General features: G+C 44.0%; 1 protein-coding gene across 1 annotated transcript in view; it reads left to right on the forward strand.

Annotated features, from left to right (window-relative positions):
- The window catches only part of LOC136881295 (facilitated trehalose transporter Tret1), a 44,416-nt gene extending 32,937 nt beyond the window's left edge, over window positions 1-11,479 (forward strand). The window contains exon 3 of the mRNA XM_067154093.2: window positions 7,362-11,479. Coding sequence (XP_067010194.2) covers window positions 7,362-8,728 — 1,367 coding nt within the window. The 3' untranslated portion in view covers window positions 8,729-11,479. The remainder of the gene's footprint in view (window positions 1-7,361) is intronic.
- The last annotated feature ends 322 nt before the right edge of the window (window positions 11,480-11,801 follow it).

Here is an 11,801-nt window from a genome sequence, read left to right on the forward strand (position 1 = left end):
TGAACGGGTTAACCGTAATCTCAGGTCCGCACTTATTGCCTATCATCATGAAGATCATTCCAGGTGGGACACGTCCCTGCATTGGTTAGCTTTTGCTTTGAATTCGGCGGTTCATGAATCACACAAATTTACTCCAGCTTCTTTGATGTTTAAGTTCGTTCCCAACACGCCGCTCTCTAACCTCTGGTCTCTGAATGACATTCTGCCCGAGACAATAGATCCGGACAACATTAAAGATCTTTGGAAGAAGGCTAAAGCCAATCTTAAAGTGTCTCATGAAAAGGTTAGGGAAAGGTATGATCGTGGACGGAGACCCACCACTTTGAAGGTAGGTGACCAGGTTATGGTCAAAAATTTTGTTCCCGCGGGCAAGCTTGCCCCCAGATTTCATGGGCCTTGTATCATTCTCGATTTTCTTACGCCGGTTACCTTATTGCTAAGTAATCCAGCCACCGAAAGGATATTTAGAGTTCACCTGTCCCAGGTGAAACCGGTGTAATTTCTGTGTTAACTTGCTTCATATTATTTTGAAAGGATATGAAGGTTATATTTTTTTTGAGTTTCACTTTTAAGGCATTCTGCCCCTTCTGTAATATTTTGGTTTTAGATGTAAGCCTTGTGTAAAACCTGCCCCGACCCGTTAAACTGCCATCCTGTGCTTGCCACGGCCATTACCACGCTCCCGTCTCCTGCTCCACCTTACACTGTGGCTTCATAATAGTAAATGCCATGGATATCTACACGCCGCTGGCCCCTCAACCTCTCCACAAGCCTGTACCCTCAAAGAAGATGATAGTCCAACACAATTCTGCCGCCTAGCTTTAATGTTTCAGCGCCCCCGCAGCCGCGCAGCGCCGTGCAGCGACTGGGGAGGGGGATGGGCCCCCTCCTCTCCAGCGAGGACGACATGTGCACGGCGAGCCGGAACTCTCCTCCCGGCCAAGGCTGATGTGCGGCGCACGACCTGCTACATGCCCGCAGCCTGTATCTGTTCACCGCGGGCGCGGCGTACTTCAACTCCTCTGCTCCCCTCATAGTGCGGGCGAGCGGTATCTCAGGGTACTTGAGGGGTCCGAGCGGCCTCCGTTGGACGCAAGCTGCAACGGCCGGTCTGGCCATCCGACTCAATCTACATCAACTACATGGACAGTCACCATAAGCAATAACTACACTTGGGAATTCAACAAAAATAATTGGTGGACATTGCCAAATTTTTCATCACTTTCAAGTATTAAAAGTTTATCTTCAGAAATTCAAATTCTACAAACATAAAGACTTTCATTCACCTGCAACAACAATATTTTGAAACTGAATTAAGAAATCTTGTAAATGCTTCTGCTATCTATCTTCGTATCAACATCATTACTTGGACTTTGTTTCAAACTGATTTCATGTGTCACCCCTGGAGGAACTTTTGGGGGGGGGAGGTCTGTACCGGGCGGTACACCTCTACACCGTTTAATTAAAAGTTGCGCCAGTTGAAACTCCTCTTCTGGAGGAAGGTTGAACTTTATCTATTCTATTAATTCTCTACTTTTTCAGAAGATGTCACCACGTGGAAAATTTTGAGTTTTTGAACTGTGTCACTTTTGATGTGTTTTTGTCTCGCTTGAAGTAAGAAGTGTGAACTTTCTCTTCTAGAGGACACTACTGAAGAATTACAATAGTGCAACCTAGTGCGAAATCAAAGAACTATTTTGTTGAAGAAATTTTTATTTCAAATGTTTGTTCCTTGCTAAATTTCTTTCTGTTATTGTTTAAGTTGGCTGTATACCCCTCTTTTTCCCCTTAGTTTGGATCTAGCCAATCCCGAATTTCGTTAATTAATTTTCCACCAATAATGTGTTTCTTTTTCCTCTATGTAGGGGTTTATTTTCCCTAGCCAATAAAATTTTTTGTGGGAGGGTGTTTTATTTCCCCTAACGCCTAGAATCTTCCGCGAGAGGATATAAACTGCTGATTTTAGGGTCTCCAGGCCACTTCTGTTCCATCTTTCAGTGTATTAAGTACATAGCAGGAGGCGGGAAGCGCCTCTTTCTTCGGCGGCGTCTACAACAAGGTAATGGCCAAGTAATAACTTCTTTCTTTGCTTGCTTAGCAGTTTAATCTTCGGGGCGGGTTCTAGGCCTTCCACCATGTAACCTTCCTTTAAAATGTAAAGACTACTGGTACCTATCCTATCTTCTAAACCACATATTGGGATAGAGAGTGCTAACCCTCTCGAGTTCCCACTCATATTGTTTTGAGGTGGACTTATTTTCTCAAACCAATTCTTCCGTGATGTAATGTAAATTGTTATTTTCTGAAGTCACCTCCGTAGTATGGGATTAGCCCTTGTATTAACGGCCTAGTGCCAAGTAGGTCTTAAACAAAGTGTATCAGGAGTGCGGTTAGCCTCCTCTCAAATTGTTATTTTAGAGGTCATGCAATCAACTTTCTTTTTCATTCAATAGACCTCAGTAGGTTGGGTATTTTACCCCTGTGAATACGTCCTTAGAGGACAGCTTGAAGGTAGAGTTTGGTGTGGCCTTTGAGAGGCTTAAATTTTGAGAGCGGATCGCTCTTTTGAAATGGAGTGTCATATGCCTCGTGGAGGCTTTTCTGTGTAATTCGGAGCCAGGGGCTCCTAGGGATGAATGGGGTTTTCTGCCCCTCTGTTAAAACTTGTGTTTGTGGTAAAACTGAGCTGATCGCTGAAGTCAGGGCGTGAAGCCCAAAACCTGTAAATATTGTAACTCCCCTTGTTTTGCTACATTGTACCTGCCATGTCTGTTATTGCTTTGTTTTTGAAAAGGAAATATAACCTTGTTAAATTTTAAATTAATTTTACATGCACTATAATTTCGTAGCTTGAAACCCATTCACACCCGCACCTTCTTTTACGCATAACTACCGCTAAGAGGAAGTACAACGCAATAATCATCCTCTCTCAACAAATTAAGTGGAAAATAAATTTAAAATAAAATTAAGTTATTTATTCAACAAAGAAATTTCGAAATGAAATACAAAATAAAAAGAAAGACTATAATATTAAGACGAAAAGGTCAGTAAGAATCAAACGGGAACATTAAGTTCCCTGAGTAACAGAACACTTGTCCCGCCCTACGGTGTAGGGGTCAACGCGTCTTCCTGTCACCGGGCGACCTGGGTTCGATTCCCGCCGGGTCAGGTGTTTTTAATTGTAAAATGATTAATATCCCTGGCCTGGGGACTGAGTGTTTGTGTCGTCCTTAACCTGCCTTCATTCAACATCTTACACTTCCGCCACTTACAAAATACACGCAGGTATATCACATATGGTTCAAGTAGGGGTAAAATAACTTTTGAGGTCGACGCCCGAACAAATAGCATTTTTTTATAAATTAAAAAAGCCAGAACACTTGAAATTTCATAGCCTTAATGAATCCACTGTCACACTTAAAACGGACAACGACTTCAGCATTAATCAAGTCATGGCTAGTATGCATTTGACTGTCTCCTGCAGACGGAGGCTACGTCTTAGGCCAGAGAGATCGGTGCACTCTGTTAGGGTGTGGGCCACGGTGAAGTCGGCACCACAAGAACACATCGGAGGGTCTTCCCTCCTTAGTAGATAGGAGTGCGTAAATCGTTGATGACCTGTCCTCAGGTGGTGGTATGGTGGTGATTATTGTTTTAAGAGGAAGTACAACAAGGCAACCATCCTCTATGTAACACTAATCAGAAGGAAAAATGGAAGGGATCCGACACTTCGAAAAATGAAGGTATCGGCCAAAGGAAGACAAGGGCCACGAAGGGGGTGAAGGTGAAAGACTCCCTAGCCCTCGCAAACCTAATAGCGTCGGGGTCGGAAAAGAACAAGAGTTGACCAAGTGAGGTCGGATAGGATAGATGAAAGTGAGGAGCCTGGCACAAGTAAGTGGAAGCAATGCCAGGACTCAGCTAGGGGCCCCGTGGTCGCCAACCCACACTCCAAAGTTCAGAGCCCATGAGGCCCCATTCAGTCGCCTCTTACGACAGACAGGGGACACCGTGGCTGTTATTCTACCGCCCCCACCCACAGGGGGTGACCTATCCTCAGTATACAAAATACTATAGCCTCTCTCCGTGAAGGCCGCAAAGAGGACCGTCACACTGTGGTTGTCTTCATAATTGCTCTCAGCTTGTTGGGAGTGGGGATAGCTAGCCACTCCGATTCTCAGGACGCCAGGATAGCTCGACGTAACTGAGAACAAATATCATTAGCAGGCACATTCATAGGCCTTGGAGGTGACAGTACCACTACCTTTGCAGCTTCATCCAAATCAAGCTTTTCGAGCCACTAAGTCCTCGACAGATTCATTGTTGGTGATGGTGATCATTGTTTTAAGAGGAAGTTCAACTAGGCAACCATCCTCTACATAACACTAACCAGAGGGAAAAAATGGAAGGGATCCGACACTTCGAAAAATGAAGATATCGGCCAAAGGAAGAAAAGGGCCACGAAGGGCATGAAAATGAAAGACCTCTAGCCCTCGCAAACCTAATAGTGTCGGGGTCGGAAAAGAACAAGAGTTGACAAAGGGAGGTCGGGTAGGACAGATGAAAGTGAGGAGCCTGGCACAAGTAAGTGGAGGCAATGCCAGGACTCAATTAAGGGTCCCGTGGCCGCCAACCCACGCTCCAAAGTTCAGAGCCCCCGGGGTGGTGGTGGTGGTGGTGGTGGTGATTATTGCTTTCTAAGAGGAAGTACAACTGGGCAACCATCCTCTATAGAACACTGATCAGAGAGACAAAAAATTGAAGGGGTCCGACACTTCGAAAAATGAAGATATCGGCCAAAGGAAGACAAGGGCCACGAAGGGCGTGAGAATGAAAGACTCCCTAGGCCTCCATACGTAATACCGTCGGGGTCGGAAAAGAACAAGAGTTGACCAAGAGAGGTCGGGTAGCATAGATGAAAGTGAGGAGCCTTGCACAAGTAAGTGGAAGCAATGCCAGGACTCAGCTAAGGGCCCCGAGGTCGCCAACCCACGCTCCAATGTTCAGAGCCCCTGGGGCCCCTATTAGTTACCTCTTACGACAGGCAGGGGATACCGTGGGAGTTTTTCTACCACACCCACCCACAGGAGGAAGGGCAAAGGGAAAATATGGATGAACCAGTGTGTCACGTACCAGTACTTATCGGAACAGTTATCGGAACCAGAGTAATGACAGGTGGTGGTGATTATTGTTTTAAAGGGAAGTGCAACTAGGCAATCATCCTCTATATAACACTAATCAGAGAGGAAAGATGGAAGGGGTCAAACATTTCGAAAAATGAAGGTATAGGCCAAAGGAAGACAAGGGCCACGAAGGGCATGAAAATGACAGACTCCCTAGCCCTCGCAAACCTAATAGCGTCGGGGTCGGAAAAGAACAAGAGGTGACCAAGAGAGGTCGGATAGGATAGGTGAAAGTGAGGAGCCTGGCACAAGTAAGTGGAAGCAATGCCAACCCACGCTCCAATGTTCAGAGCCCCTTGGGCCCCTTTTAGTCACCTCTTACGACCAGAGTAATGATATTCTAAAAAATAAAGTTAGTTAATTCCCCGGATACCTCCCGCCAATATTCAGGTGGTGGTGATTATTGTTTTAAGAGGAAGTACCACTAGGCAACCATCCTCTATATAACACTAATCAGAGGGAAAAAAATTGAATGGGTCCGACACTTCGAAAAGTGATATCGGCCAAAGGAAGACGAGGGCCACAATGGGCGTGAAAATGAAAGACTCCCTAACCCTCCATACGTAATACCGTCGGGGTCTGAAAAGAACAAGAGTTGACCAAGGGAGGTCGGAAAGGATAGGTGAAACTGAGGAGCCAGGCACAAGTAAGTGGAAGCAATGCCAGGACTCAGCTAAGTGCCCCGTGATCGCCAACCCACACTCCAAAGATCAGAGCTCCTGGTGCCTCTTTTAGTCGTATCTTACGACAGGCAGAGGATACCGTGTGTGTTATTCTACCGCCCCCACCCACAGGGTGTTAAATTTTAGACCTCCTAGACTACCATTTCGCCCAGGTGAATTAAATTATTTATGGTCTAGACTGTTTTGCCTTCAAGACAAAGCCCGGCTCCTCCCTGCTTCTCCTCCTGAATCTGGTGCATGGCTCCTTCGCCTTCTCTTGGTCTCCATCTTTCCAAAGTAAGTTTTCGTATCGCCGTGGCTTTACGTCTGGGAGCAATCCTCTGCGAGCCTCACCGATGCTCAGCTTGTGGTGTCTACGTTGATCGACGTGGCCTCCATGGTCTTTCCTGTGTGAAAAGTAAAGGCAGACCCATCCGTCACTCCACTATAAATGATGTCATCTTTCGGGCTCTGATTTCAGTAGAAGTTACTTCTATACGAGAGCCCACTGGCTGCTGCCGTTCAGACGGTAAAAGGTCATTCAGATTGATACTTGCGCTATGGAAAGGAGGGAGTTTACCTGTGCCGACACATTCGCCCAGTCCAATCTTCCCCTTTCGTCAATGAGTGCAGCAGCGATAAATGCTTTAAAAAAAAGGAAATAAAGAGAGTTGTTGGACGAATTCTTCTTCGTGTCAGTAGCCACGGAGTCGAGTGATACCTGCGGCAATGATGGCCTCAGTTTTATCAAAGAGGTTGGCCAACGGACGATACCCGTTCATATACTTTCCTTATATACCGCATCTGCGTAAATCTAATGCATGAGAATATCACATCCATTCTCGGGACACTACCACCTGATAAAGAGCTGGATGCAATTTTTCTCCGTTAAGACAAGAATTTCCGGTCTAGAAGGCCAAGAATACCGGCCGAGAGAATTTCGCCGTGCTGACCACACGATACCTCGTAATATGCAGGCCTTCAGGCTGAGCAGTGGTCGCTTGGTAGGCCAAGTCCCTTCAAGGTCTGGTCTCGACTTCGATATGGACTAAGCAATATAAGTCGAAATTCATAAATATCTCTGTTATCATAGCCGGTGCAGTAAAACTGAATAAGCCATAAATTATCGGATATTATACTCTCTATAACTTTTGTCATGTAGTATTTATCGATAGGGCCACTAATAACTTAGATATTTGAGAATTAAACCCTAAGCTTTCCCCCAAAACTTCCATTACTCTCAGCGTGAATACAATTATTTATATCCTAAAGCCTAATGCCTTAAATATTCCCCGACTTTACATATCTATTATCATTAAATTCTGTTCATCCATTTTCTCGTGATGCGCGGAGAGACAGACTTACAGAGATGGGGGAAAATTAACAATTCCATTTCCTTCTTACCGTGGACACAGAATTTGTTTTAATTTTGAGCGATTTACAGGCAAAATCTTATTTTGTATGAGTAGATATATTTCAGGATTCTTTTCATTCTGATCTACTTTTCTTGTTTCAGTGAACCTCAACGCGTTAGCCTATGGAATATCTGTGGCTTGGGGCTCGACTGCTTTACCAGTATTGGAGTCACCTGAAACTCCTCTGAATTCTGGACCATTCAGTGAGACAGATACATCGTGGCTTTCTTCAAGTTTATGTCTCATGGCTTTCCTAACAACCCCTATCTTCAGTGCACTGAGTTCGAGAGTCAGCCGCAAGATTCTTGGCTACGTAGTAGCCTCTCTACATCTCGGCAGTTGGCTCATACTGTGCATCACCGACATGCATGTACTTATTTATGTGGCTAGAATCTTAGCAGGCATTGCAGCAGGTGGCACAATAGTCTACGTACCACTCTATGTCAGTGAAATAGCTGAAGACGAAATACGAGGGACTCTGGGATGTCTTTTCGTGTTCTCCATCAACGCAGGAATACTCTTCGGCTACATTGTAGGAGGCTACGTGTCATATTTCACACAAACTAAAATTTACTTCCTTATACCTCTAATTTTCATATTTTGCTACGTCTTTCTACCGGACACACCCTTCTTCCTTTTAAAGAAAAACAAAACAGCAGAAGCTATTGCAGCATTGAGAAAATTGCGTGGTGGAGAGAATTCTGATGTAGCAGAAGAAATTTCTTCTTTAAAAAGCTCTTTAGAAAAAAGTGGCGTTGATATTTCACTGAGACAGATATTTTCTTCAAGAGGACTTGTTCGTGGCTTGGTTTTATCAATCACAATATGCATATGTCAACAGTTGTCAGGAATATTTGCTATTCTAAGTTTCACTGTGCAAATTTTTAATGAATCTGGAAGTAGTTTGTCATCCACCTTAGCATCAATTATCGTGGGCATCTTACAGTTATTCGGCACATTTTTGTCCCTTTTCCTTGTAGAGCGATTTGGAAGAAAGAAGCTTCTTTTAGTATCTAAAAGCTTTATAGTATTCGAATTAGGAATTCTGGGTACTTATTTCTATCTTAAGGATATTGGCGTCGACGTTACTTCATGGTCCTGGATACCACTTAAATGTCTATCCTTTTATATAATGTTCTTTTCCATTGGTTTAGGTCCGCTTCCTTTCGTGTTGCTGACAGAATTGCTACCGATGCAAGTCAGAAGCTTTGCTGCCTCTCTAGCTTTAACCTCGTTGTGGGGTGTAGCCTTCTTGGTAGTTCTAATTTTCAACCCCATGGCTGGCGCGCTAGGTGTTCATGGATGTTACTGGCTCTTCTCCGCCTGCACATTTTTAGGAGTTCTTTTTGTCATATTCTTTGTACCTGAAACTAAATCACGATCAATAGACGAGATATCTGACGACCTCAACGAAGGACCTTGGATTTTAGGAAAACGAAAAACATTACAAGTTAGTACAGTCAAATAAATTCAGATACCTATTTAGTCATTATAAAATTGAGGACCAAATACGGGACACGGTGAAAGTGCCAAACTATGAAAAACGTTTGTTTTTGTAATAAGGGAATGTATTAGCCATGCCGCATATGGTGGTAACTTGTGCATGTGGCTGAGGTCATTAATTTAGACCAGAAGTGCACACGCTGGGTATTTCGTCCCGCGAGTGGCCAGCACAGTAAGCGGGCAGGTAGGCAGGTGGTGGTGGTGGTGATTACTGTTTTAAGAGGAAGTAAAATTAGGCAAACATCCTCTATATAATATTAATCAGAAAGAAAAATGGAAGGGATCTGACATTTCGAAAAATGAAGGTATCGGCCAAAACGAAGGACGTGAAAATTAAGACTCCCTAGCCCTCGGAAACCTAATAGCGTCGGGGTCGGAAAAAACAAGAGTTAACCAAGGAAGGTATGAAAGGAAAGATGAAAGTGAGGAGCCTGGCATAAGTAGGTGGGAGAAATGCCAGGACTCAGCACAGGGCCCTGTGGTCGCCAACCCCCGCTCCGAAGTGGTGGTGATTATTGTTTTAAGAGGAAGTACAACTGGGTAACCATCCTCTATAAAACACTAATCAGAGAAAAACATGGAAGGGGTCCGACATTTTGAAAAATGAAGGTATCGGCCCAAGAAAGACAAGGGCCACGAAGGGCGTGAAAATGAAAGACTCCCTAGTCCTCGGAAACTTAATAGCGTCGGGGTCGGAAAAGAACAAGAGGTGACCAAGTGAGGTCAGATAGGGTAGATGGAAGTGTGGAGCCAGGCACAAGTAAGTGGAAGCAATGCTAGGACTCAGCTGAGGACCCCGTGGTCGCCAACCCACGCTCCAAAGTTCAGAACCCCTGGGGCCCCTTTTAGTCGCCTCTTACGACAGGCAGGGGATACCGTGGGTGTTATTCTACCGACCCCACCCACACGGGGTGGCAGGCAGGCAGGTGATAAGCGTGTGCTATCCAGCCACAGTGACGTTGTGGTTACGTCACAAGCCGTGAAGGTTGGGTGAAATTCTCCCAGTCACTCTCGAAGACTTGGGCGATACCCGAGTGGGAGGCGGAAAATAATGAAAGAAATAGGCAGAAAATAAATTATTTTCAATTTACTTTGTATGAAATAAGTTATTTATATTCATTGCAGTTTATGTATTTTGACCGGACGCAATAAAGAGTTAGGCCAACAACCTTAAATATTTTTGTAATGTACGTAACGAATTACAATTTTCTCTGTTAGAATTTAAGAGGTGCTTTAGAAGCATTTCTAACATAATACAGAGTTAAGGTGGATAAGCTGTGGCTTGTGGTTTAAATTATCTGATAAACTCACCAACAATCCAATCATGTTTACCGAGAGTAACATCAGTTACGTTGTTTATTTGAATGCATACCGTACATCTACTGTATTTGGTAACACTGTGGTACTTTAATCTTGCATAAAAATATCTATGTCCCCACTCGTGATGAAAGGTGGTGGTGGTGATTATTGATTTAAGAGGAAGTACAACTAGTGGTGGTGATTGGTGGTGATTATTGTTTTAAGAGGAAGTACAACTGGGCAACCATCCTCTATATAACGCTAATCATACGGAAAAATGGAAGGGATCTGACACTTCGAGAAATGAAGATATCGGCCAAAGGAAGACAAGGGCCACGCAGGGCGTGAAAATGAAAGACTCCCTAGCCCTTGCAAACCTAATAGCGTCGGGGTCGGAAAAGAACAAGAGTTGACCAAGAGAGGTCGGATAGGATAGAAGAAAGTGAGGAGCCTGGTACAAGTAAGTGGAAGCAATGTCAGGACTCAGCAGAGTGCCCCGTGGTCGCCAACCCACGCTCCAAAGTTCAGAGCCTCTGTGGCCCCTTACAGTCGCCTCTTACGACAGGCAGGGGATACCGTAGGTGTTATTCTATCACCCCCACCCACAGGGGGACTCGTGATGAAACTCTCTCGCAATTTAGAAGCTAGCTCTTATCGTCGGACGCCTGATAAGTTTTAAATACTATTTCAAATTCAGTGAACAGGAAAATTCAAACAACACTACAATATAGTGCAAAATCAATCAGGTAACTTGTTGAATTATTTAAATATTGTACGACGGTCGAGGCAACGATTTTTTTTTTTTCGCGAACAGGAGACAACACGGAAAATCTGAGATATGCATTTGGAAATATAGGGCATGTACTTACGCACAGTGCCTGAAGACAAATTCTGACTTCAAGAGATTTTCGTAGGAAAGTGACAGAACACAAGCCATTGGTAAACATTGTTTTATTATGGTATAGACAGCAAATACACAAGACTACGTACAAAGGTCAGGTCTCAACTGATTACAGACCTTCGAAATTATCACACAAGGTTTCCACTGTGCGTTGCCAGTGGTGGGGCAGGCGCTGAATACCATTCGCTGCATGTGTATCACTAATGTGTGACACGTGTGAGAGTCTCCACCTACCTCGCCACTGTTCTATAGGGCATGGCATGCACACCTAATGCTTCCCGCAGCTCTGCATGGCATTTCTGCCGCGGTGAACTGCTATTTTAATATACGATCGTTGCTCTTGCTTGTTGACTTCCATTTTGTGACGCTCTCACTCACACACTGATCTTGGGGGCATGCTTAGACCCACATTGTTGTTTACATACACCATCTAGTGGCATCATACGCAAGTACATACAGTTTGTTACCAAATGCATATCTTAGATTTTCCGTGTCGTCTCCTGTTCGCGAGATTTAAAAAAAATGTTGCCATGACTTGTGACTCGACCTACGTACCTTTTGCTAAATGAATAGCAGGAATATTACATTTTAAGAAATGGAATTACTGTCATTCCCACCTAAGGAATTGTAAATCGTAGCTTGTATGCTTAAACCCTGTGTGTCTTTGTAAATTGTAACACAAAAGTAATAACGTGTTAGTTTTCTTTGAATGTATAAATATAAGAATATAAAACTGACTGTTTATCTGGAGCGCGGTATAAATCAAACCGGAATATCTTGAAATATAAAACTGACTGTTTATTTGGAGCGCGATACAAATCAAACCGGAATATCTTGA

The sequence above is a fragment of the Anabrus simplex genome, chromosome 9 (genome assembly GCF_040414725.1).
Source record: "Anabrus simplex isolate iqAnaSimp1 chromosome 9, ASM4041472v1, whole genome shotgun sequence".
Classification (NCBI taxonomy): Eukaryota; Metazoa; Arthropoda; class Insecta; order Orthoptera; family Tettigoniidae; genus Anabrus; species Anabrus simplex.